The sequence below is a fragment of the Oryctolagus cuniculus genome, chromosome X (assembly GCF_964237555.1).
Source record: "Oryctolagus cuniculus chromosome X, mOryCun1.1, whole genome shotgun sequence".
Lineage (NCBI taxonomy): Eukaryota > Metazoa > Chordata > Mammalia > Lagomorpha > Leporidae > Oryctolagus > Oryctolagus cuniculus.
This window is the reverse complement of record NC_091453.1, coordinates 18336822-18364580: the sequence shown is the minus strand read 5'-3', so window position 1 is coordinate 18364580 and position 27759 is coordinate 18336822. Positions and strand designations below refer to the sequence as shown.

The 27759-nt window shown below is 37.9% G+C and overlaps 1 protein-coding gene across 17 annotated transcripts in view; it reads left to right on the top strand.

Annotated features, from left to right (window-relative positions):
- The window catches only part of DMD (dystrophin), a 2248405-nt gene that overhangs the window by 1578973 nt on the left and 641673 nt on the right, over positions 1-27759 (top strand). For all 17 annotated transcript variants that reach the window (XM_070067426.1, XM_051827673.2, XM_051827679.2 and 14 more), the window contains one exon: positions 14706-14938. In XM_070067426.1, the coding sequence (XP_069923527.1) occupies positions 14706-14938 (233 nt within the window). The remainder of the gene's footprint in view (positions 1-14705; positions 14939-27759) is intronic.

Below are 27759 nucleotides of genomic sequence, written 5' to 3'. Positions count from 1 at the left end.
AAATAATATAGTTTTATTTCTTACCTCTTGTACTTTCAAAAGGAATTTGAGATGGTTTGGTAGGCATGCCTCAAAGAAGCAAACATCATAATCTTAATTTTGTGCTTATAAAAAGAAATTTGCCCTACTTAAGTATTATTTGTTTTCTACCCTTGATTTTGGTCTCTATTGCATAGTTGCACTTGTGGCAAGCATGGTGTGATTTTCTCAAAGTTAAATAAAAAAAATTGATCTTTTATGTAGCTAGTTTCACTACTTCAGTTAGTGTGTATTCCAGACTTCGAGTTCATAATGTGTTTAGTGACCCAGAACTTTAAAAGTCAAGTTTAGCACAACACAATCACTTCAAACCTACATAAGATAGCGGTTACACTTCCAGTGTCATTACAGAGACAGAGTTCAAAACTTGAGAATTTGGATTTGTCAAGCTCCTTGGTGTTTTAGTTCCAGGATGTTTTGAGATTTCATTTAGGAAACAGCAACTCAGATGATAAACTGAACCTCAAATATAATACAAGAGTATAAAATTGCTCTGTAAGCTCTTAAACAACAAATTGGCCACCATTTCATTCTTTGTAATGCTTTTTGGGCATTTTCACAGCCATTCAATTAAACACTGAGTTACATAACTTGTGATATTAATTATTTTTCAAAAGTTTACACTATTCTGAAATTGAATTACTGGATATACCATGTTGCTTTTATGTATTTGAAACAAGCAATTATGTATATAGACCATAAGGCTAGTCTTTCATAGTCTTTGGAAATATTCTCTGTGACAAATAGTTGTGCACAGAGAAAATACTCTTAGTAGTTTCACTTGTACAGAAGTGAGGAAGGCAATACTGGGCAGAGGGAGAGGCTGACTCACCTTGTAATTGCTATTAAGGCTTCAGCCAATCTGAACAAGGATCCCTAGAGCTAGGTGTTCCTTCAGTTTTCCCACATTGAGTCAAGTGAGCAGGAACCTTTATCAGTGCACTCGCCAGGAATGGGGCCCCAGAGGAGTGGCAGCTGTGATCCATTGGTGGTCATTATTACCACTATCTACAGTGTGGGTCATGGACTCTAGGAAACACTCCAATGGAGCACTACAATGTCTTTCAGAAAGGTATTTGAACTCAAACTATAAAGTAGAATGGTCTTTCCCAGGAGCTCAGAGGAAGGGAAAAATGGGAAGTATATGGAGTTGGAGTTTTGCAATATTCAAAAGTTCTAGAGATCTGTTGTACAATGAGGTGCATATAGTTAACACTATGCTTAAGTTAATGGTGTGCTGAAGCATATTCTGCTTACACAACAAAAGTTGTAAAAAGGATTTAAGTAAGAGTAGTAAAGACATAAAATAAATTGATCATTTTCCATTGAGTCTTACTATATCAGAACCATTCTGGTTTGTGGGAAAGTATTGATTATGATATTAAAAAATCTTTTACATTCTGTAATATGGAAGGAAAAGAAAAATCCAACACTGTGCCTGGTTCATGAATTCTCTTTTTGTAGCTGTGATTTAAAAAATAACATTTACTATTTTCAATTGTACAGTATAGTAGTGTTAACTATACATTCTTTATTGTGCACAATATCTCTCTAGAATTTTTTCATGTTGTAAAACCAAAACTCTAAAAAGCTCCTATCCTCCCCATCTCCCCATGCCCTAGCAATGACCATTCTACTTTCTGTTTCTAGATCTGACTACTTTAGATTTCTCATGTAAGTGGTACCATGTATTGTTTGCATTATTTGACTTTTGTGACTAGATTATTTCATTTATCATAGTATCTTCCAGGTACACCCATGTTGTAGGATATAAAAGAACCTCTTTCCTTTTAGTTAATTAATTTTAATTGTATGTATATACTACTTTTATCCATTCTGGTTATTTCAATCTCAGCTGCTGTTAATAATCCTGCAATTAATATTAATGTGCAGATATTTTCAAAATCTTATTTAAAAGTCTTTTGAATATATACCCAGTAGTGACATTGCTAAATCAGTAGTCTATTTTTATTTTTTTGACAACCATCTGTGCTGTTTTTCACAGTGCACACCATTTTTACATTCTAATCAATGTACAAGGGCTAACATTCTCATCAATGTTGTACAGTGTTGTAATTTCTCCATATCTTTGACAATATTTGTTAGGATTTTTTTTTCTAGTCGTGATCATCCTAAAAAGTGTGAGATATTATTTCATTGTGGTTTTAGTTTGTGTTTGCCCAATTATTAGTGAAGTTAAACACAATTTCTGATGCTTTTCAGCCATTTGTATATTTTCTCTGGAGAAATATGTGCTCAAGTCCTTTACTCGCTTATAAATCAACTTGATTTCCATGAATTCACTTTTTAATACCTCAGAGCTTTTTAAAAATAGAATTCTCGGAACCTTTTATATTACTACATGTTGATCTTGGAAAGTATTTTAACTTTTCCAAATTTAGTTTCCTATGCTGTAAGTTGGTAGTAATGGTATGCTTCCTGATCACAAGCAGAGTGAAGAACCATTAGGAAAAAAAAAAACATTAAAAATGCACTTCTATACTCTTGAAATTTCTGTGCAAAGTAGTGTTATCAATTCAGACCAAAAGACTCTACCCTTGAAGACTATTTAATACTGCTTCATTTACTTTGAAGTTAATGATTCCTGTATTTTCTGCCTGATGAATCTCTACCTCGAAACTCTTAAGCTCTAAATGTATATATAGATACAGATAGATAGACTTAGATATAGAATACACTTAAGGACTCTGTTTAGTACATTAACCTCATACTAATCATGATAATAACAAATGTTGGTTGAGATCCTACCATATGTCAGATACTGAGTTTTCTGAGGAAGAAAAAAGATTCTTAAGGCTTATGAGGGCTGGCACATCTTAGAACATCTTTTTCAACAAATAACAACTTTAAAAACTTACTGCTAATTATTTTCATTCATAGCACAAAATTAAGCTCACCCAAACAAATATGAGACTCATTTAGATTAATTCTGTAGGATGAACAGCTTATCTCTTTTTGCTAGTGCTTAATTGCAAAATATTGTCTCCAATATTTGGGTAAGAGCAACTCTATTAAAAACAAATAAGCAAGGCAAAAACAGAATGGATTCTTTAAGAATTTTTAAGGTGCTAAAAATTTTGGTAGAATAATTGTGCATTTTCTATACTGAGAACTTCCACAATGTTTATAGCTGATTATGCCCAAATGGTTATATGAATTGTATTTTGCTATCACTTTAATCATTGTTGATCACCCTTCATGAATAGCATAGCCTTTATTGTGGTTTCTTCTGGCTTTTCTTCCTTTATACTCAACACTGGACTGCCTACTTGGCTCGAATTGTTAAATTCTGTACTTTGTGCAGATGCAAAGTTTTAATGGCATTAGTAGGAAGTTTCCACTAAATATATTGCTATCTTAAAATACCCTGTAAATTCTGGCTGCCTGGTGTGCATGCATCATAGAATGACTGAATCTTCCATTCTCTTTTATACTTAAGGTTGAAGACTTTTCCAGCTATGTTCTTTCTGCTGGCTCAGCAGGGCTTTTATTATTATTATTATTATTTCTGTGGCAATTGGAGGGGCATCTTAAATTGTGCATGTGTGTAATAGCTTAAAGATGGCTGCTTTCTCACTTACCTATTGCTGTATAGAATGCTACCCCCAAATGTAATGCCTTAAAATGAGGATCATTTATTTAGTTCATGATTCTTGGATCTTCTTAAAGCAGGCCTCATCTGGGTGATTCTTTTGCAGGTCTTAGCTGGGCTCATTAACATATTCATGGTCAGCTGTTAGTTGATGCCCTCACTCATGTGTCTGGTAGTTCTTAGTTTTTTGCTGAGACAATATGGGTGACAGGGTTACTTGCCTGTCATGGATCAGAAGGCTAGGATAGTTCATATAGTGGCAGAAGAGTTCTAAGCATAGCACAATGCCCACGGATTTTTTCATGCTTATGTCATGTTTGCTAATATGTGATTGACCAAAACAAATCATTAGGCCAATCCATATTAAAGGGATGGAGAAACAGAATTCAACTCTGAAATATCTCATTACAAAAGTATAGATACTGCAAGGGAAGGAACTCTGTGGACATTTAATCTCCACCAGAGATGCTGTCATTTCTGTCACAAGACACTTTCAATACAATATTACTTAGTATTTTTTGGCAGTGATAGGTTTGTGTATTTTCTGTTTATTTAATACCTAGAATAACGATCTCTCTTATTCTATACTCCTGAAGAATGAGAATGCACAAGCATGCTAAGGAGATATATAAACTGTACATACACAGAGATGGACAGGAGAGAGAAATGGAGACAAGGAGAACAGGAGTGAGGGGAGAATTTGAAATCCCTTTTAATTGATTATTTCTCAATCAGAGCCATTTTATTTCTCCCATCAGAGGCCATTTTGTAATTTTGGTGCCGCCTTTAGTTGTCACAGTTAGAAGGGTGCTCCGGCCAGGGATACTGATAAACAATCCTGATCGTATAATGAACAGGACAGTTTCTCAGAGCACAAATATTTCCTGAATCAAAATGTCAGTAGTGCTGAGGTTGAGAAAGCCTGCTTTTCCCTGAGTGTGTAGGATGAATTCATGTAATATGAGTTATGAAAGGTCATACAGAAGATGAAAACTAAAAAAGACAATTCAAGGATTATTTTTCTCCTCAAGTTAGGGAAGGAAGGCAGTTGGGTTGAAGATATTCCTCAAGAAAAATATTTAAGTTGTGGGAGGAAGCTAGATGTACTTGACTGTTATAATCCATAGGTTTATGGCTAGATCAAGTGATTTTCTCTACCAAATTAGAATGCATCTTAGGTATATTTTGTGGGTACTATATATTGTAAACTACAGGCCTTAGAGTAAAAACTATTAGAGTGCTTAATAATTCTTGCATATTGAGAGTGAGATGTAGCAAAGGTCCTCGGTATCAGAGATGCTTAGAAGTGCGGGTAGTAATCAAGCATACTCTCTTGACATTATCACTTCTTAAAATGAAATTCTGAGCAAGTTACTTTGCCTCTCAGTAAAAAGGGAACAATATGTACCCTGAAGATTTGTTAGTAGATGCAAAACAAAACAGGATATATAAGGAACTCTGCCTGACACACAGGGATTTTGGAGTAAATGCTGATGGTCCTGGTAGTGTTGGTGTTAATAGCTCTTCCTTCCTTGTAACATCACGTATTTCTTAGTGTTATTATATTAGTAATAGCAAAGAATCAATTTAAAAATACTAGAGTAACATCACTGAACTTTAAAAGTCCATGGCTCCCACATCTAAAAACTTTGCTTTCCTAAAATCCAAAAGTACCCTTAGTTACGATGAATCGTTGATACCCAGTTCTCTAGTTCCTGCCCCTGTGTAGCACAGGCCGTTCTGATGCTAACATATGAAAAATTGATGATAGTTGAGTCCTAAATTTTATTTACTCTTGAGAGCGATGGAAAAGAACACAGACAAAATGAATGTTTATGTTTTCCTAACATTTGCTTTTCATTTTCCAACTTGTACCTACAGACTACAAATATTTAGAGAAAAGAGGTGAGGCTCTTTCTTGCCTGCACACAATAGAGTATACTGACTTTGGAATCCAAACTTTGTTTCCATTTTTTTTAAGATTTCTATTTATTTGAGAGGTAGAGTTACAGACAGAGACAGAGAGAAAGGTCTTCCTTCCGATGGTTCATTCCCCAAGGGCCGCAAAGGCCAGAGCTGTATATATGCGAAGCCAGGAGCCAGGTGCTTCTTCCTGGTCTCCTATGTGAGTGCAGGGGCCCAAGCACTTATACTGCTTTCCCAGGCCACAGCAGAGACCTGGATTGGAAGAGGAACAGCCGGGACGAGGATCTGCGCCCATATGGGATGCTGGCGCCGCAGGCAGAGGATTAACCTACTGAGCCACAGCGCCGGCCCCTGTAATTTTATTAACAAGCCTTCTTGAACTCACATCTTTCACTGAGCCATATATCATCCTTTAAAATATTTAAAAAGACAATATTTCTCAATTTGCTTACATGGATGAGAGCTATTTTATCTATTGGTGAGATCAATGAAGCTAATGATTTTTTCCTATCTCCCATAGCATTAAACAGTAATGCCATTTGACCACAGATACCATCAATACCTTTTGTTGACATGGAATAGTGAGGAGGAAGGGAATATTTAACAGCACCCTTTTCGATATCCCTTTATATAATTGTTAGTGTGATTCCAATGGTTTATCATTTACTAAACTGACATTTTTCAAATAAAAAAGTAAAGCAAACAACAGAAGTTATCCCCATTCATACAACAAAGCTAAAAATAGAATATGTGCCCCTTGCTTTCTTATCAACTAGAGGAGACCTGTGGATTACAGGGGAAAAAAACTGTGTAAGTACTTCAAATAAATATGCCAAGTACATTGTGTGTGTGTGTGTGTGTGTGTGTAAAAGATTTCGTAGCTCCTTTAAAGCTCTAAAGCTGTTAGTCTGACTCATCATGTACCCCTGAAACCAATTAAATTTTTAGATGAGAGGAATGTTCTTCAAACACTTTTGAAAAAATAAGAGTTCCTTCCTAAAGCCAACACCTTTTAATTAACAAAATACTCATAGAAAAGCTGTGGTTTACAATAGTTTATTACACCTACTGTTATTCATGAGTTTGGCACACTGGAATAGTATCAATTCATTTCAGCTATTTTGGGCCTGACTTGCCTTTTTGTTTAACTCTGAAAGGAAAATCATAATTTTTGGTAGTCATTGATTTTTTTGGAAGAATGCATGAGTATGCTATAATGATGAATAGCAAGACTGTCCAGGTTTGTTTTCTCTCTCTCAATCTCTTTTGCTCTTACCTTGCTCTCCCTGTCACTGCCCTTCCTCCTTCCTTCCTTCTCTGCCTCTGTTTTCCTACATCTTGTCTGTGCGTGTGTGTGTGTGTGTGTGTGTGTGCATGTGTGTGTGTCTGACTACCTGACTGAAATGTATACACTGTGATACATGTGATTGTGATGTGAAGTGACTGAACAGGGAGACACCAGCGTCTGTGGCTGGAGGGATAGTAAATAGCGTGACACCAGACAAACTCTTTTCCTTCAGAATCCCATGCTGGAAGACACACTTCCTGATCAGACTTGAGAAAAATACCCTTGGTCTCCACAGTGCCTAAAGAAGCTGTGATCTGAAACAGACCATCCCAGGGCCAGCTCCTTAGGACCACAGGAGCGTAAGGCAAGGGGAGGACATTCAGGCAAGCTGATCAGACTGTGGGGAATTAAATGGGACGCACAGAAAAGGATCCCTGCCAGTTACTTGGAGAGAACTGGAAACTCACCTTAGAACATGATGTTGAAAAGTCCGTGAAGTAGTTTATATATCCTAACTGCTTAGCTAATCAAGACTGGGTTCAGGAATAGGTTTTTGTCACAGTGATGAAGTTTGGCTGCTTGGGATTCCTCCATTCCCATATCCGACTGACTGCATTTCAGTCCTGGCTATGCTCCTTATTCCAGCTTCCTGCTAATGTGCACCTTAGAAGGCACTAGGAGATAGGACCTGTACCTGATTTCACACCCCTAATGTGGGAAACCTGGAAGGAGGTTCTGCCCTGCCCACCTCCCAGCTGGGTATTTGGGGAGTGAACCGATGAATGACAAACCTGTCTATGCCCTACCTGCTCTCTGCATATGTGTCTCTAAAAGAAAATGAAAATAAATAAATCTGTTAAACAAAAATGGGCTTATATTTAAAAATAAAACATTCTTGGTTTAAATCACCTCAACAGATCCTTTATTTTTTTAAAATAGAGTGACTATATCACTGCCTGGTCCTTACAGTCAAGAGTCTGTTGCTCACACTGGACAAGACCACAAGAACTGTCCCTGGAAAGATCTAACCAATCCACGTGTTACCTAAGGAAGTGATTTATATATGTGTCGTCTAGTAACATGAAATAACAAAAAAGAAAAAGCCTCTTTTTAGATACTGTGGGGCAGTGGTTTAAGCCACTGCCTGCAAGGCCAACATCCCATATGAACACTAGTTCAAGTCCCAGTTGTTCCACTCCAATCCAACTCCCTGCTAGTGTGCCTGAGAAAGCGGTGGAAGGTGGTCCAAGTACTTGGGCCCCTGCAACCCATTTGGGAGACCCAGATGAAGCTCCTGGTTTAGGCCTGTCCCAGCCCCAGTTGTTCTAGCCATTTGGGGAGTGAACCAGCAGATGGAAGATCTTTCTCTCTCCCTCTCTCTCTGTCCCTGCCTTTCAAATAAAAAAACTTTTGAAATTTTTTGATTAAAAAAAATCTTCCCTGAAACCCATAGTTTCTTAAGAATTGCTCTTAATTATTATCTGCTATCCTCAACACATATATAAAAAGAGTCTTTTCAATAAATGGAGCTAAGTAAGCTAGATTTTCACATGCAAAAGAATGTTAGCCCTATTCCATTAAAAAAAAAAAAAAAAAAAAAAAAAAAAAAACCTCAAATTGGTTAAAAGACCTAAATATAAGAAGAGAAACTATGAGACAGCCAGAAGAAAACATAGGTAAAAGCTCCTGGATATTGGCCTTAGCAATGAATTTTTACATGTCACACCAAAAGCTCATGCCACAAATGCAAAAATAAATAAATCTATGGCAGTACACCAAACTAAAACCCTTACAAATCTTCTAACCCTTATAACAAGACAAAGGAAATGATCAACAAAACTAAATGGCAGCCTACAGAATGGGGCAAAAATTGCAAACCACATTATCTGACAGGTTAATATCCAAAATTTACAAAGAACTAGTACAACCTAGTAGTGCAAGAACAAACTGATGAAAAAAATGATCAAAAACCAAAACAGACATTTCTCCAAAGAAAATGTAAAAATAGTCTATAGGTATCTATCTGGGAAAGTGCTCAATATCATTAATTATTGGGGAAATGTGAATGAAAACCACCAAGTGATATTCCCTAGATCCCTTGGATGGCTCAAAGTCAAAAAATGATAAATGTTGGCGAAGGATTAGAGAAAAGGGAATTCTTGTACATTCTTGGTGGGAATATAAATTATTACTGCCATTATGGAGAACAGTATGGAGGTTCCTCAAAAAATTAAAGAATTACTATGTGACCCAGAAAGCCCTCTTCTGGGCATATACCCAAAGGAAATGAGATCACTGCTTGGTAAAGATATCTGCTCTCCCATGCTGACTCCCAGGTTGCACCACTGCACATAATGATAGTCTGGATATGGAAATGACCTGAGTGTCCGTCAATTAATAAATGGAGAAAGAAGCTAGGGTATATATACACAATGAAATATGAATGCTGGAAAAAGAATGTGTGCTTGACTTTTGCCACAACATGGAGGAGAATGGAGGACATGATGTTCAGAAAAATAAGCTAGATTTTGAAAGCAAAAGATCTCATTTACATGTGGACTCTTTAAAAAATGAAATATACAGAGATAGAGAACAAAACAGTCATTATCAGGGGCAGATTGGATGGGAAGAAATGGGAGATGGAAGTAAATAAGTCTAGAGAGCTAGTGTACAACATAAGGGCTATATTAAGGAAATTGTAGCATACACAGGGATCCATGATAAATGAATAGACTGTAGCTACTCTTGCCACTAAAAGTCAGGAAGGGGATTCTGTGAGATGATGGATATGTTAATTTGTCTCACTGTAGTGACCTTTATACCATCTACATGCTTCCCATAACACCATGGTGTATAGCTTAAATATACACAATAGAATTTAGCAAACTCTAAATCCTAACAGTGATACAATGTTTTGTTCTTCCTAGTGATAATTACATTTAAACAAGAAAATGTTAAACACTGTGAAGTCTGTAGAACACAGAGGAATAGTATGATTCTATGACTATCTCTGGTGGAGACCTTTTAGTTACATACTTATCTTGGTCTTCCAAAGAGCACAGAAATCCAGAGTTGGGATGAGCTTTTGTCTGGTGGAAGGAGAGAAAGGATTTCAGGAAGTATAGAGAGCTATAGACCCAAAAGTGAGAATTGACATGTGCTAACTGGAGAGTACGGAATAGAGCAAGAGGCCAGGAATGAAGGGCTGGGAGGATGGAGGGAGATGAGTCTGGAGTCTGGACTCTGGCCAGGCAGAGCTTCAGAGAGCACAGCCTGGAATGCCAGGCTAAAGTAGAAAATCTGGAGCTGCTAGGCATTGGGTGGGCAGCAGAGGAAACAGGAGAAATGTAAAACCCACTGAGTACCTGCTGTCTGAACAAAACTAGGAGGTGCCCTATGTGTTTTGTGTCGTAAAATCCTTAGAACGGTCCTGCGAGGTTGGTGCCATTTTCTCTGTTACGTAGGTGAAGACTCTAAAGCTCAGAGATGTTCAGTTTAGCAAGCATGGTATAATCCTTGATGTCATGACATCTGCAATCTCAGTAGATTACTGTCCAAGATTGTATATCTGAGAAATGGAAGACCAGCTGGCCAGGAAGGAAATACAATTACAATGGCCGTTTTATAGGGGAATGAATGGATACTCAGTGAGGTTGGGTTACTTGCATGAAGTTCCATAGCTGAGACATGGAAGAGTAGGGATTGAAATACCGCAATCTAGCCCTATAAAGTCTCTGTCTCCTGTTCCGGGATGCTTCCCTCTCTTTGTCCCTTCGACTGAAAAATGTGCTGGAGAAGCGCGTGCAAATGAATTGACTGCTTCAGTTTCTCTTTCAAATCTGACCTTCCATTGCCTGCCTCAAGCAGTGGTTTCACCCTCTTCTTTTCTCCTGAAAAGAGTCAAAATAACCTACATAGCAATAGCTACTGTGTGCTCCATGTTCTAGACTTCATGAAACAGCCTTATAGGTTATCGTTAACTTTCATGATTCACTGTGAATAGAAAACCTATAAGGTTCCTAAAAAGATGACTGGGCATAGACTTGCATCATCTGTTTCATTCACTGACTCAGAGAATAGAAATTGAGTGCCTACTTTATTTGAGGACCTGTGTGAGATGGATGGGATAGAGCAGGGCACACGTGGGTTCCCCGCCCTTTGCAGCCAGTTTAGAGATGTCCTCAGGTGCCCAAGGCTGGAGGAAAGGAGAGGAGCAGTGAGTGGCCCGCTGCACAGGTGGCTGCGTTGCGCCACCTCTCCACCTGCCTCTGAATCTGTTACAGCTGCTTTTTTCATGATATTTGCTCCCTTTTTTTTCCTCATTGAGCAATTTTGTAATATTATCCTCTAATGTCCTTTTTAATGCTTTTTAATCATCTTGAATCATTCTCCCTTGAGTCCTAAGCCCTGCTCTATCTTTTCAATAGGCTTTTTTTTATTCAAAAGTACTTTTTAAGGAACTGTGATCTGCTTGTTAGAGTCTGATAAGCCTATGCATTCTCATCCCTCATTACGCTGAAATTTAACATGACGTGGTCATTTCTACTTCATTAAGTACTTCTTTGTTGATCAGATGTAATTCTAGAAGGAGAAAAATTCCTACTCCTCTCACGTAAGGGTCAAATTTTGAATGAGTCATGTTTTTAAAAAAAAGCACAATTCTGACACTTCACTAACCTAGAAATCCTCCCAGACTGTTGAATGTTGCCTCAGTACCCCTCCATTTTAAGAGTTTGTCCATGTATTGCAGTCAGACTGATGTTCTGCGATTCGTGCCAGCAGTGATATTTTCATTTAGCTCTCTTCTCATCCTTATGCATCTGCTCTCTGGAATCCCTCTGAAGATGTCTAGCTCTTGCTAATCCCCATGCTGTTTCTTCCTGGACTATAAAAAAATGCTACTTCTGCTTCAGGTTATGTTTCATTCTTTCCAAAAAGAGCCTCCGAGTAGTAAGATATCTCTAAGAACTGAAAATTCTTTTTTTTTCTTAATTTTTATTTATTTTTTATTTTTTGACAGGCAGAGTGGACAGTGAGAGAGAGAGACAGAGAGAAAGGTTTTCCTTTGCCGTTGGTTCACCCTCCAATGGCCGCTGCGGCTGGCACACCGTGCTGATCCGATGGCAGGAGCCAGGTACTTCTCCTGGTCTCCCATGGGGTGCAGGGCCCAAGGACTTGGGCCATCCTCCAGTGCACTCCCTGGCCACAGCAGAGAGCTGGCCTGGAAGAGGGGCAACCGGGACAGAATCTGGCACCCCGACTGGGACTAGAACCCGGTGTGCCGGCGCCGCAAAGCGGAGGATTAGCCTAGTGAGCCGCGGCGCCGGCCAAGAACTGAAAATTCTTTTTAAAAATCTTTATTTAGGAACCACTGTTGGGAAGCAGAGACATTGGTAACCCATATCAGATTACCTGTTGGAGTCCCAGGTGTTCTGCTTCCTGTCCAGCTCCCTGCTAATACACCTGGAAAAGCAATAAAAGATGACCCAAATACTTGAGACCTTGCCACCCACGTGGGGGACCAAGATGGAGCTCCCAGCACCTGGCTTTGGCCTGGACCGGTCCTAGCCATTGCAGCCATTTGCGGAGTAAGCTAGTGAATAGAAGACTCTTTATCGCTCTCTCCCTCTCTTTCAAATAATTAAACAAGGCAGTAGCTGTGAACTCAATCCAAGTCCCCCAGTTAGGTGGTACAAACCCAATTGCTTGAGCCATCATCACTGCTTCCCACAGTCTGCTTTAGCATAAAACTGGAGTCAGGTGCTAGAGCTGAGACCCAAAGGCAGGCACTCCGTTATGGGATGTGCGATTCTTAATTGGTGTCTTAACTGCTAGGTTAAACACTTAACACCAAAATTACTTCTTTATTGATCCAGTATTGTCTCCCACTCATTACTTCTTGGCAGTAGTTTTTATTCCATCTGACTCCTCAACAAACAGTTTGATTTTCTTTCGACCCTATTCAAGATTAATTCTTCCATCCAAGGGAACTTCTTGGTGTCTCTCAGAAGCTTGAGAGGCGACAAGCATTCTTCCACCCCTCTCGTCATCTTTTCTAATGAAGAGAAAGCCTTAAAAGTAGATTCAGGGGCTGTTGTGGAGCCAGGGGTTAAGCCGAAGCTGGAACTTGCAACATCAGCATCCCTTATCAGAGCACAGTTTGAGTCCTGCCTGCTCCACTTCCCATCCATCTCCCTGCTAAAGTGCCTGGGAAAGCAGTTGAGAGTGGGGCAGGTACTGGCCCCTACAGCCATGTGAGAGATCGGGATGGAATTCCAGTGTCCTGGATTCAGCCTGGCCCCACTGGGCCATTGGCGGTCAATTGGGGAGTGAACCAGCAGATGGAAGATCTCTTTCCCTATCCTCTCTCCCCACCCCCTTTCACTCTGCCTGTGAAGTAAATAAATCAATCTTTTTTTTAGTAGAAACAGTAACAGAGCCATGAGAATTACTATGGCCACTGCAAAATGAAAATCCCTTGTGGTCTAGGCCTCTGAAGTCTCCCACTGAGCTGTCTTTTACAGCTTCCCTGAAAACCTCACTTCTGAACTGTACTCCAATATCCATTTGCTGCCAACCTCCTGATTCTATTATGCTCCTGAGGCTGCTGTCCATAAAGCAGATTAGGCGTTCCTTGCACTCCGCATGCACCCCTGATCACCCAGCTGTGTACTGTTAGTCACTATCTGCTCACACCAGCCAGGGCAGCCAGGCAGTACAGAGCCGCACGCAGACCTGTGAGTTTTGCCCAAATATTTCCCATTCGCAACCCTTCCTCCAATTGCTCACCCTATTTGTCATCCCTGTGTTTTCTTTTTAGCGAGATGTTTATAAAAATAGTAACACCTGACATTGTTGATTACCTGCAAGTATCGGGCACAGTGCTAGTAATACTGTTGTGAAGAGGATGATAAGGTGGCTGTTATTTTGGCAGTGTGGTTGCTTGTATTAGTCACTGAATCAACTCACCCCACCCTATGTGACGTGTGCCCTATTATTATTCTTTGTTTACTGAGAAGAGAAAAAGATCCCGAAATTCCTCAGCCAGAAAGCAGAATTCTCTATCAGGGATTTCCGCTCCAGCATTGCAGATCCTAACCATTGCTAAGTAGTGTCTTGCACTACAGCGTTTAACACTATCAGCATCAAGATTTCTTAATGGCCCTGAAGCAGTGTTTCATATCCAAATAGAAAAACTTGGTGAACTGACATTGTCCATAAACAGAGTACCTTGGGTTTTCTTCACTACTAGTACTTAAGTATCCATTTGAAAGAACAGGAAAAAAAAAAAAAACAACACAAGCTGATCCCAGTATGAAATACAGAGCTAAAACAAGAACATTTTATTGACTTTGATTTCCCTAGGGTCCACCTCCAAAGTAATTCACTTCTTATTCAAGGAAATTGGAATTCAGAAATAAGATCCTATTCAACCTTTAGTTTTGCTTTTTTGTGTTTGTTGAATAAAACAAATTAGGTAATATTCATTCACCTGAAAAGCTCTACTTCTGTTTTCTTTACCAGTTTCACATTCTATGTAATTGTTTTTAGAAGGTTTATTTAAATTAAATTATGTGTGTAGGTATGAGAATAAGCAAAATCACTTCATAGGATTGTTAAACGTGCATTAACAAAGTTTTCTCAAATTTCCTAACATGTATTAGCATATAAAATAACTATATTGTTAGAAGCAAGTATAATGTCATAAATAATAGTTTGGCTCAGATTGTAGCCCTCCAATTACAATTAATTTGTTGTTACTGAAATTGGCCTTTTAGTTTATGTTTCTAATTTTTCTCTTTTTTTCTTTTTTCCTTTTTGTAAAAAAAAAAATTTTAGCTCCTAGTCAGACTGTTACTCTGGTGACACAAACTGTGGTTACCAAGGAAATCTCCCTCTCCGAACTAGAAATGCCATCTTCCTTGTTGTTGGAAGTACCTGCTCTGGCAGATTTCAACCGAGCTTGGACAGAACTTACCGACTGGCTTTCTCTGCTTGATCGAGTTTTAAAATCGCAGCAAGTGATTGTGGGTGATCTTGAAGACATCAACGAGATGATCATCAAACAGAAGGTATGGTGAGAAGGATAAAAGCTGGCAGAAATATTCCTTGAGAGTGAAGATTTTCCACAGGCCAGTTGAGCAGCCTAGACAATTTCCCACCAGTTTTCGGCAGTTCTTTGTTGCTGTTGTCAGCAAACACACTGCTTTGTCTATTCTATTCAGACCAAGTATGATTAAGAAAGTAAGTTAATGCAATTATCTGGAGTAGCCATAAATTAAAAAGGAAAAAAAGCATACACCTTACAAGCATAGTTGGCTTCGTTAAATTCACTACAAAACTAGTATTTTTAAAATCTATTTTGTACCAAATAGCTAAGTGGAACTGTTTACATTGAAATGGTTTGTTTTGACACTATGCAGCCATAATGTATCGCAGAATCAAATATAATAATGTGGAGATTGGCTATTATCCACTCTTCGGGGTTGTCTGGCAATGTTCCTACTCCAGTGACAAGGAAGCTGAAAGTTAGCTGCAAATAAAAAAGAATATGTAGTAAAGCATAAGATATTTAGAAATAGCCTAGATCTCAATATTGACATTTTTGTGATGCCACAGCAAAGAAACATGTTTTAATAGAAATATTATATTTTTAGCCTCTTTAGAATCCTTTTGGTAAAAGCATGATATCATCTAGAAATATAAGAATACATAAAGTAGTTTACCTGCCTAGAATAAATAGACTATCTTTCATATTCTCAATAGATAAGGAAATAATTTTGAAAGTTTTATACACTACAGTCATTTCACTTGTAAAAGCTCTCAAGCCTTTCTAAAGAAATAGTAACTTGTGGTAAAGGTGCTTAGATATTACAGGACTAACCTTTGAAAAAACAAGACAGTCCAAGTGAGGGGAATTTCATTTATTAAAAGATGTATTTATTAATTTTAAAGAGAGAAAGATCAAAACCTTCCATCCTCTAATTCACTCCCAAAGTGGCTGCAATGGCCAGGGCCAGGCCAGTCCAAAGCCAAGAACCTGGGTGGCAAGGCCCAAGTATTTGGGCCATTCTTCCACGGCCTTCCCAGGCACATTAGCAGGAAGCTGGATTAGAAGTAGAGCAGCTGGGATTCAAACTGGTGCCCACATGGAACGGCAGCATCACAGGTCACAACTTCACCTACTGTACCATAACACCAGCCCCAGGAATTTCTTTTTAAAACGAACTTTAGCAGTTTACTGAGAACAACAAGAATTTGATATCAAGCAACTTGATTTTAAAGTGACTATGACCTGTCTTTGACATTGGCAAGTAATGTGATTGTGTTCAAGTCATTCTCTGGATCTTGGTTTCCTATTCTTGGTATGAGGTTCCCAGGATGCAAATCTCATTGACTATGGAGGAATCTATATATGTGTGTGTATATAAAAATATGTACATATTATGTGTATATGAAAGTTTGCTTTACTACTACCTTATGACCAATAATTATAGCCATATTTTCCAGAAAAAGCAACCAAAGCTTGTAGACGTTGCACTCCTACTTAGTAGCCGAACAAGGATTCAAATCCAAGTCTGTTAGAGTTTGAAGCCCAATTGTATATAATGCTTGTGATATCTGCTGCTGAGTTAACATTTAGTGAACTATATATATGAACAATATATATATATATATATCACATAATAGTATTATATGAAAATGAGAATTCATTCCCACATGTATATGCTATTTTGCCATTGACATTATGGCTTCTTAGATGCTAGAGTGGAAGAGGAAGCCCACACTCCTTTTGATGGGTTTGTGAACATGACCTTTAGGGAAACCATTGACGTGCTCACTAGTCTTCAGAGTTTTCTAAAAGAATTGTTTTCAGAAGGAACAACTAATACAATGCCTCTTCACAGAGATAGTCTTTAAATATAGATCCAAAATTAGCTGAGAGAAGTTCAAGGGCCATGTCTGGGGTCACAGAAGGCCAGGATGTCTAAATATGCAAATTTATATATAATAAATTATGCAAATTATATTTATATATAGTAAATTATGCAAATTTTATAATAAATTTTATAATATATATGCCTTACACATTATATATGTATGTATATCTCTTGCTGAATAGTAAGAATGCTATCCTGCTTCTTCCTTAGTAGAAACTAATTTGTGTTTATTATTCCAAAATGTTGGTTGCTCTTTTGGGAAGTACTATTTATCTTTTTCCTATATATATAACACTGAAGGAACTGGAATACTTTTCATCATGGTGGGAAAAAAACTAATTCATGAAGATATTTTCAGTTTTTGATATTTATAACTTGAGTCACCAAATAGTACAAATAGTCAGTAAAATGGCCCTAAATAATCAGTAAATATGTGTGGAGGGGAACAAGAAAAAGAGCTAAGTGGAGGAAGGATTTTATTATAACACTAGAAAATAAATATCTCCATTATGTAATTATTAAAATAATCCCACCTTTAATGTATAAGATATGAGGTAATACTCCAAAAGGGCTAAATGTACTGCAGAAAGTCTATCAACATCTACTTATTCATATCTTTAAAAAGCTTTTATTGAGCTACTATTAAGTGCTTAGGAAATACAGAGTTGGGCAATACAGAATTGCAGAGGTTAAAGGATGAAGGGGGGAAAAGCAATAAAAAATAACACTATAGAGATAAATTTTAGAAGAATAACTAGTATATTTTTAGCACTTACGGTTATTAACATAAGGACTTCCTATGTATTATTTAATGCTCACAACAACAATACTGTGAGGTAGATAAGGCCTGGTGAGGTTAAATACCTTTTCAAGGAGGAAAGGGACAGTGGGAGAATTAGAAGCCAAATGGTATGGTGCCACAATCTCTACCCTTGAACTTGGTGATGTTCTTTCCAGACTTATTTCAGGAAAAAACTATGCCAGGGAAGAGGACAGATGCTAGGAAGATCTTCCTGAAGAAAATGCTTAGGCCAAGCATTAAAGACCGAGACCTTGAGCCTCATGGTTACCGAGGCATGCCTCCCTTATTGGAGTGCTAGGGGTCAGTATCTGGGTGTTCCTCCTGATTGCAGCTGCCTGCTAATGGGGGTTCTGGGAGACAAGAGCAATGACTCCAGTGATTGGATTCCTGCCACCCACATGGAACATGTGGATCGAGTTCCCAACTCCCAGCTTTAGCCCCAGGCTAGCCGTGGGGTGTTGTGGGCATTAGAGGAGTGAACCAGCTGATTGGAGCTTTCTGTCTTACTTCTTCTCAAATAAGTAAATTTTTAAAATAAATCAGCTAGGGGCTGGCACCGTGGCTCACTTGGTTAAACCTCCACCTGCGGCGCCGGCATCCTATATGGGCACTGTAGTCCCGGCTGCTCCTCTTCCAGTTTCTGCTGTGGCCCGGGAGTGCAGTGGAGGATGGCCTAAGTGCTTGGGCCCTGCACTCACATGGGAGACCAGGAGGAAGCACCTGGCTCCTGGCTTTGGCTCGGCGCAGCACCCTGGCCGTAGCGGCCATTTGGGGGGTGAACCAACTGAAGGAAGACCTTTCTCTCTCTCTCTCTCTCTCTCTCTCTCTCTAACTCTGCTTGTCAAATTAAAAAAAAAAAAGAATCAGCTAGATGAAATGAGAATGTACATTCAGGCAGAGGGAATAGCCTGTCATTGTCACTGAGATGGCAAACAACACAGTATATTACAGGAATTGTGGTTTCATATGGCTGAAGTAGAAAGTATAAGATGAGGAAGAAAGTGAGGAGACCGAACAGAGAGGGGTGGCATTACACAAGGGGAATCTTTGCTTGCTAGCGGGATTTTGACCATAGCCTGTAGGAGTTGATCACCAGAGAAGGGTTTTCAGCAGGATAGTAAAATCATTGAAGCAGTTTAGTTAGGGTTCTCTAGATACAAGAAATATAAATCATTCTCTGATTATTTCATCAAGCAAAAAGTAAATGTACAGGAATAATCAAGAAGACAACACACCAAGGCTTAGGAAAAGAAATCTGAGCACACGTGTGCGTCACATTAGCAGAAACTACTGTAGTCCTGCTGGGATAGTCTGTCTTTTCTGACCCATCTCACTCTGTTCAAAATGCAAACTCTGAAAGAGAATCCAGTTCCCTTTTTTGAGGTCATACACCCATCTCTTGGATACAGGAAAGTAGCCAACTTTGATTTAACACCTGTTCCTACGCTTGTTCTTAGCCAAAAGGCTGAGAAGCAAGACAAGCCTGCTCCGCCAAAGTCCCACAGAATTAGGGAGAGGTAATCCCCCCACCAAAGGAATCGCGATCTGTTGCCAGTACAAGGAAGTATGCTGAGCAGCCAATAGACAATAAAGTCATCTGAATTTAGTCAAGAATGTGCGGGCTAGGAAGGACAGATTAAATAAAGGATGAGACTTGGGGGAGGTGATCATCGTGACCTAAGCAAGTGGTTCACCTCCTTCAGTGCTGCAACATGGAGACCTGAAATAAAGGTCATTTGTGTACCAGTACTGATCATGAACATTTGTTTGACCTTTACACACCCAATAATTGGTTCTGAATACATGTAGATTGTTTCAGGGATAATGTGAATAAAATACGATAAGGAAGTTCCACTGTTAACAGAGAAGAGAATTTGAGGATTATAATTATTAATGATAAAGCATTGGAAGTTAGATAAGATACCAAAACATCCCATGCCTCAACGAGTAGTTTTGAATTTGAGACACAGATCAAACCTTAAATGTGCAATAGATGAAATATGGACACCACAACAGGTATATGAACATGGCATTTGAATAAGATAGCTTTTTAATGACTCTAGACTTTGAATTAAAAATTGCTTATTTGCTAAAAAGTTTCTGCTCTCTATTAACATTAGCTTAATTAAATTCTTACTGTAAAAATGAGTAGCTGCTATGACTTGAAATGAAAATATTTTTACTAAGTGAATCATACTAAGCAAAACATGGAAATCAAAAATTAAAATTTAGTCTTTAAAGTATTTTTAAATGTAGCTGTTTTAAAAGCTAAGCAACCCTACTGCGCAATTTCAGAGAGTGGATAATAAAACATTATGTTTTAGAGAAAGAGTTGTGAAATATGCTAATTAAACCTTTAAAAGTCAAACATACACGAGACTCCAGGTTTATGTTCTAGAATTGTGAATTAATATCTGTATGATATATAATTTCTAGTTTAGTGGCAGAGAAATCAGATTAAGAAATACTTCTACTTCATTACATTTTAAATGAAATGGTTCTGAAGCAAAGTTGTTTTGACAATGATGAGCAGTTTTCTCTTTCTGACATAATCTGTGAGATGAAGGGAAAGATATGTCTAGAGTTTTTCACTGAGGAGAATTATTAAATATGACTTTTGGGGAAATGAAATAGGAGGAAAATGGGAGGAGGAAAAAGGAGGGAGGGAGGAAAGGAAAGGAAGACAGGAAGGGGGAAGGAAGGAGAGAGAGAGAGAGTCCCAAACTGTACATCTCCTCCCTCTCTTATTCCCGCTCTTAGATTTAACAGGGATCACTTTTCAGTTAAATTTAAATGACTAAGAGTAATTGTGTGTTAGTTAAAAAGTTCAACCAATCGTATTAGTAGAAAAAAATACTAAAAGGAATAAAATAGTAAGTTGTTCCTTGACAGTCAGGACAAGGACTGATCAAGTCATTGTTTCCATAGTGTCCGTTTCACTTCTACAGGTTTGCTTTTTGGTGCTCGGATAGTTGTTGCCGATCAGGGAGAACATACGATATTCGTCCCTTTGGGACTGGCTTATTTCTCTCAGCATAATGTTTTCCAGATTCCTCCATTTTGTTGCAAATGACCGAATTTCATTGTTTTTTTTTTTACTGCTGTATAGTATTCTATAGAGTACATATCCCATAATTTCTTTATCCAGTCTTCCATTGATGGGCATTTAGGTTGATTCCATGCCTTAACTATTGTGAATTGAGCTGCAGTAAACATTGAAATGCAGACAGCTCTTTTATTTGCCAATTTAATTTCCTTTGGATAAATTCCAAGTAGTGGGATGGCTGGGTTGAATGGTAGGGTTATATTCAGGTTTCTGAGCAATCTCAAAACTGACTTCCATAGTGGCTTGACCAGTTTGCATTCCCACCAACAGTGGGTTAGTGTGCTTTTTCCCCCACATCCTCGCCAGCATCTGTTTTTAGTTGATTTCTGTATGTAAGCCATTCTAACCTGGATGAGGTGAAACCTCATTGTGGTTTTGATTTGCATTTCCCTGATTGCTAGTGACCTTGAACATTTTTTCATGTGCCTGTTGGCCATTTGGATTTCCTCTTATGAAAAATGTCTATTTAGGTTGTTGACCCATCTCTTAAGTGGGTTGTTTGTTTTGTTGTTGTGGAGTTTCTTGATCTCTTTGTAGATTCTGGTTATTAATCCTTTATCAGTTGCATAATTTGCAAATATTTTCTCCCATTCTGTCAGTTGCCTCTTCACTTTCCTGAGTGTTTGTCTTGCAGTGCAGAAACTTCTCAATTTGATGTAACCCGATTTGTTAATTCTGGCTTTGACTGCTTCTGCCTCTGGGGTCTTTTCCAAGAGGTTTTTACCTGTGCCTATATCTTGCAGGATTTCAACGATGTTCTCTAATAATTTGAGGGTGTCGGGTCATAGATTTAGATCTTTAACCCACATTGAGTGGATTTTTGTGTAAGGTGTAAGGAAGGGTCTTGCTTAATGCTTCTGCACGTGGAAATCAAGTTTTCCCAAAACCATTTGTTGAATAGACTCTCCTTGCTCCAGGAATTGGCTTTAGATCCTTGATCAAATATAAGTTGGCTGTAGATGTTTGGGTTGATTTCTGGTGTTTCTATTCTGTTCCATTGGTCTATCCATCTGTTTCTGTACCAGTACCACGCTGTTTTGATTATAACTGCCCTGTAGTATGTCCTGAAATCTGGTATTGTGATGCCTCCGGCTTTCTTTTTGTTGTACAAGATTGCTTTAGCTATTCGAGGTCTCTTTTGCCTCCATATGAATTTCAGCATCATTTTTTCCAGATCTGAGAAGAATATCTTTGGTATTTTGATTGGTATTGTATTGAATGTATAAATTGCTTTTGGGAGAATGGACGTTTTGATGATATTGATTCTTCTAATCCATGAGCATGGAAGATTTTTCCATTTTTGGTATCTTCTTCTATTTCTTTCTTTAAGGTTTTGTAATTTTCATCGTAGAGATCTTTGACATCCTTGGTTAAGTTTATTCCAAGGTATTTGATTGTATTTGTAGCTATTGTGAATGGGATTGATCTTAGAAGTTCTTTCTCAGCCGTGGTATTGCCTGTGTATACAAAGGCTGTTGATTTTTGTGCATTGATTTTATATCCAGCTACTTTGCCAAACTCTTCTATGAGTTCCAATAGTCTCTTAGTAGAGTTCTTTGGATCCCCTAAAGAAAGAATCCTATCATCTGCAAAGAGGGATAGTTTGACTTCTTCCTTCCCAATATGTTTCCCTTTAATTTCTTTTTCTTGCCTAATGGCTCTAAGACTTCCAGAACTATGTTGAATAGCAGTGGTGAGAGTGGGCATCCCTGTCTGGTACCAGATCTCAGCGGAAATGCTTCCAAAAATTTGGGGCCTTAAAGTCTGTAGTTGAAGTTGTAGTATATCAAAGTGTCAATTCTTATTACCTTTTATGTTTGGGTAATGTTAGCTAATGTTAATGTTAATGTTAGGCACATGTTGTGTTTTCTTGCTTTCCTTCATTAAGCAAATTGCCTTTGAAAACCCATGTTACAAATATGCTAGGGGCAGGCAGGGGACTACTAGAAAACAAAGTTGGAAAGAGACAATGGAGTAAGCATTTGGATTTAAAGTTTATTTCCTTGTGTAGGACAGGGAATAATTGAAAATGAAATAAGGCAGTGGTGACAGATCACTATTAGTAAAATGTATTTTTGTGCTTTTATTAACATTTTCTATATATAATATAGTTACATTAAAGTTGCATACTATACATGTATACAACTTCATATACTTGCTGAAGTACTCTCGTATACATTGTATATATAAAGTACTTGGACAAAGGGAATTGTAAAGATAATGTATAATTTCTATGAATTTGTTAAAGACCATCACTTATGTAATTAGTATATATATAGATACATAGATATAAGCTGGAGTAGATGGACTGGCTGCTTAGGTCACGATGATCACCTCCCACAAGTCTCATCCTTTATTTAATCTGTCCTTCCTAGCCCGCACATTCTTGCCTAAATTCAGATGACTTTATTGTGTATTGGCTGCTCAACATGCTTCCTTCTACTGGCAGCAGATCTCAATTCCTTGGTGAGGGGATTACCTCTCCCTAATTCTGTGGGACTTTGGAGGAGCAGGCTTTTATTATTTCTCAGCCTTTTGGCTAAGATCAAGCGTAGGAACAGGTGTTAAATCAAAGTATGTAAATACTACTTAATATTGTCTTTCCTCCCTGAAATACCTACTTTGGAGACCCCTTTAAAATATACTGACTGCCTTTTAAGGATTTTTGGCATATAACTCAGTTTTCATTCATTTATTAGTTATTTAACACTTCCTGGTTAAAGTGTTTCTGCCTGTAGATATTCAAAGTAAGAATGGTAGAGTTTCCAACTATAGAGTATATCCTCTATCAGGAAAACATCAAGAGCACAAGGCAATCAATGCCACAAGACCAAAAATGCACTCTCATGTTTACAATAAACATGTCAGAATAAATGAGTGAATCATTTTTTTTCTTCCTGTAAATATTTGCCTGCCTTTCTCATATAAAAGAAAACTAATCTATATTTCTCTTTCCAGGTGTCAATTTTTATTTGATAATCTGAAAGTTAAAATTGATTTTTTTTACATGTTTTAGTGTTTTGACATTTCATAAATTAAGCTAATTGATCAGTAATTACCAAGGTGATCATAGCTGCATTGTTTTTCAAAGAGAAGTGATTTTTGACTATGTTCTTAGGATCCTTTATGAATTCCTTAAATATATTACTAGAGTTTCTAGAGTTATTTGAGTCCATTTCTTTTTTTGCTATTAGATTTACGTAAATACTTTTAAATATAATTTTAGCAACTCATAAATGTTTCCAAGTTCCTTTATCTTTATATTTTGTGTGAATAAGTGGCATCATATTCAAGAATTACACATCTCCTATTATTAATTCAAGGGAAGGCTATATTCCATATTTTTATCTCAGAAATAGAATGACTGTGATTTACCTGGCAACCTGGCACATTCTCCTTTCAGTATGAAAGCAAAATAAACTTTGCAATGATAGATTTAACCCACCAATATAATTTTAATTTGTGTTCAATGTGTGCTAATGTGCCTAGAAGGCAGCAGATGATGGCTCAGGTGTTTGAGTTCCTGGCACCCACGTGGGAGACCCAGATGGAGTTCTCAGCCACTGGCTTTGGCCTAACCCTATCCTGGCTATTGTAGGTATTTAGAGAATGAGCCAACAAAATATCGCACGCGCGCTCCCTCTCTCTCTCTCTCTGTGTGTGTGTGTGTGTGTGTGTGTGTCTTTCTGTCTGTCTCTCTGTCACTCTGCCTTTCAAATAAATAATTTTTAAAAAATAAAATTATTTTTAAATCCTCTAACTAGAACTAATAAAAAGTAAATCTGTGGGGAAGGCTTGAGGCAAAAGCATATATAATTGTCTTCCCTTGTCTATAGTTTTGCTTTCTGTGGTCTGCAAATATTAAATGGAAAATTCCAGAAATAAGTCGTAAGTCTTAAATTGTGCACCATTCTGAGTAGCATGAGGATATCTCACACCATCCTTCTCTGTCCTGGGTGGGAGATGAATCATCCTTCTGTCCCGTGTAACCATGTCGTCTACAACATCCACCCATTAATAACCTGGTAGCCATCTCTGACATCAGATCTTCTGCTGAGATACCATAGTGCTTGTGTTGAAGTAACCCTTATTTCATTTTCATACAGCCCAAAGCCCAAGAGTAATGAGACTAGAAGTTCAGATATACCACAGAGAAGTGAAAATGTTTCTTTTAAGTGACAAAGTGAATTCTGAATAAGGAAAGAAAAAAAATGTATGCTGAGGTTAAGATCTACAGCAAGATCAAATCTTCTAACCATAAAATTGTGAAGGAAAAAGAAATCCGTGCTAATTTTGTTTTCATACCTGTGAAAGTGCAACAGCAAACTTCATGAATTACCGTGGAAGGTAGTTAGGATGGAAAAGGCTTCCACTGGTGTCTTGCAGGGTGTCACCCATGGAAAAATGGAGACTACTGCAGATAAATTGAGTTGATTTTTATACTATGAAACTGGAGAGAAGAAAGTAATTTACACTTAACTCCTTCATGTTTTTTCCTCCAGAACTATAGATTGTGGTGAGAGGAAAAATCATCTGAAGCTACTTCGTTGAGGCAATAGTTTTCATTTCATTTCATATTATCTGAAAGTCACATGAAGCTTCCACAGGTAGAACCGAAAGTGCCCATTGAGAAACTGAACACAGAAATCAGACTACCATTTTACCACATTCACACAAGTGCTGTTTTTTATTTTAATTTTAATTTTTAATTTAAAATTTTAATTAGTTTTTAACAGATTCCATGTGATTTGTAAATACAATTCTAAGAATATAAGGATATTCCCTTCCTCCCTCCTTCCCTCCCTCCCTCTCTCTTAACATCTTTCCTTCTCCCTTTATTTTTTTTTAGTTTTTAAAATAACAAAATTTTAAAATTACATTATAGTAAAAAGGCTTAATACTCCATCAAATAAGAAGCCTAACAAGTGAAAAGCAAAAGGACCCATTTAGTGGGAATACAGACAATGGAAATCAACAATAATTGGATGAAAAAAATGACCATTTCACCCATATATAGTAAATTTTAAAGTAATCACATTCATTAAAACTACAGTAGTATAACATTCTTAAACATTGGTTTGACAAAGTTATAAAACAAAGTTTTACAAAATGATACTTGGAGCAGTACTGATAGACACAAACATTTCTTTTTTCTGTCTTTTTTTTAATTTTAGCTCCCACATATAAGGGAGAACACATGGTATTTGTCTTTCTGTGTCTGGCTTATTTAACTCAACATGATGTCCTCCATTTGCTTCCATTTTTTTAAAGCTATATAATGGGTGTTAGGCACTAGAAGAGAACAGTTACTAGGAGCAGATGTAAGCAGGAAGAAGCTCTAGATGATGATATTTTACAGTAAAATTGTTCTCTGAATCAAAATGAGGATATACATTATTTTTAGAATTAGGAAAATTTTTAGATGAGAACCATTCAACCGTTTCAAGGGGTGAATTACAAGTAAATCTGATAATGAAGTAGTCACACCAATAACCTAAGGTTCCTTCCCACCCCTTATACTTAATTGTAATGATTAGAAATAGGAGGTTGACTGGTTTGTCAGAGCATTTGAAGACTTTTAGGCCTATTTCTATCTTCTTTCTGAGGTTCGTTTTGATCATTCCAATCTGTGTTGGTCATTTTAATCAGTGATTCACTGACAAAATTATTCTGCCGGCGCCGCGGCTCACAAGGCTAATCCTCCACCTTGCGGCGCCGGCACACCGAGTTCTAATCCCGGTCGGGGCACTGGATTCTGTCCCGGTTTCCCCTCTTCCAGGCCAGCTCTCTGCTATGGCCCAGGAGTGCAATGGAGGATGGCCCAAGTGCTTGGGCCCTGCACCCCATGGGAGACCAGGAGAAGAACCTGGCTCCTGCCATCGGATCAGCACGGTGTGCCAGCCTTGGCAGCCATTGGAGGGTGAACCAACGGCAAAGGAAGACCTTTCTCTCTGTCTCTCTCTCTCACTGTCCACTCTGCCTGTCAAAAAAATAAAATAAAATAAAATAAAATAAATAGAAAAAAATTATTCTGTCCATGAACTATCTTTTCTGGTAAGGCCGCTTCTGTCATCTTAAACTTCTTTGATAAAATATTTATTATTGTTTAATATTTTACATGTTTATGTTTTGACCCTTGAAATGAATTTAAATTTCCTTTAAGGCAGACATAGTATTCTGTTGCCATAGCAACTAAAGATATATAAATATTGTGTATTTACTTTACCTTCATGAGTGACGAGTGTTACTTAGCATTTGGAACTGAACAATCTGTTATAGAGCAATGTTCATATTTATGCTTAGTTTTACTGTTAGGTGCAGCATGATCTATGTCTGACTTTGGTCAGTGGTGAATAAAAGGCTCCTGGGAATTAGATTTACTACATCAAATAATATCAATGATAATTTTAGATACTCTTAAGGTTTTAGAAGACTTTCTTCTAATAACCTTAAGATTGTGTTTAGCTGTGTGTACTTATCCAAGCTCCAGAAAAGAGTTTCTTTCCCTCAAAGAGCAACATCTCCAGAATTATGCATGCCAGGGTTAGTACAGTCTCCACAAAGCCATCTGTCCTTTCTCATCCCAATTCATCCTTGTATCGCTTTCTTTCCGGTGATCTCAAAATGCCTGCCCTGCTTCCACATACAATGTTTGTGTTGCAGAATGGAAGAAGGGGGACCCACATTTCACAGGGGTTAAGATGTTACTTGGGATGCCCATATCCACTATTGGAGTGTTGGGTAAGAGTCCAGGTTCTGCTTCCAATTCCAGCTTCCTGCTAATGCATAGTCTGGAAGGTGGCAGATGATGGTCCACTTGGGTCTCTGCCACTCATGTGGAAGACACAGAGTTCTAGGCTCCTGCCTTCAGCCTGGCCCAGCCCCAGCTGTTGTGGGCACTTAGAGAGTGTATCAGCAGATAGGAGCTCTCTGATTCACTCTTTCTCTCTCTCTCTCTCTCTCTCTCTCTCTGTCCCTGCTGTTCAAAAAACACAAATTTTTTTAAGTAGAAGAAAAAAAATGAATGGATATTGGGTACACAGC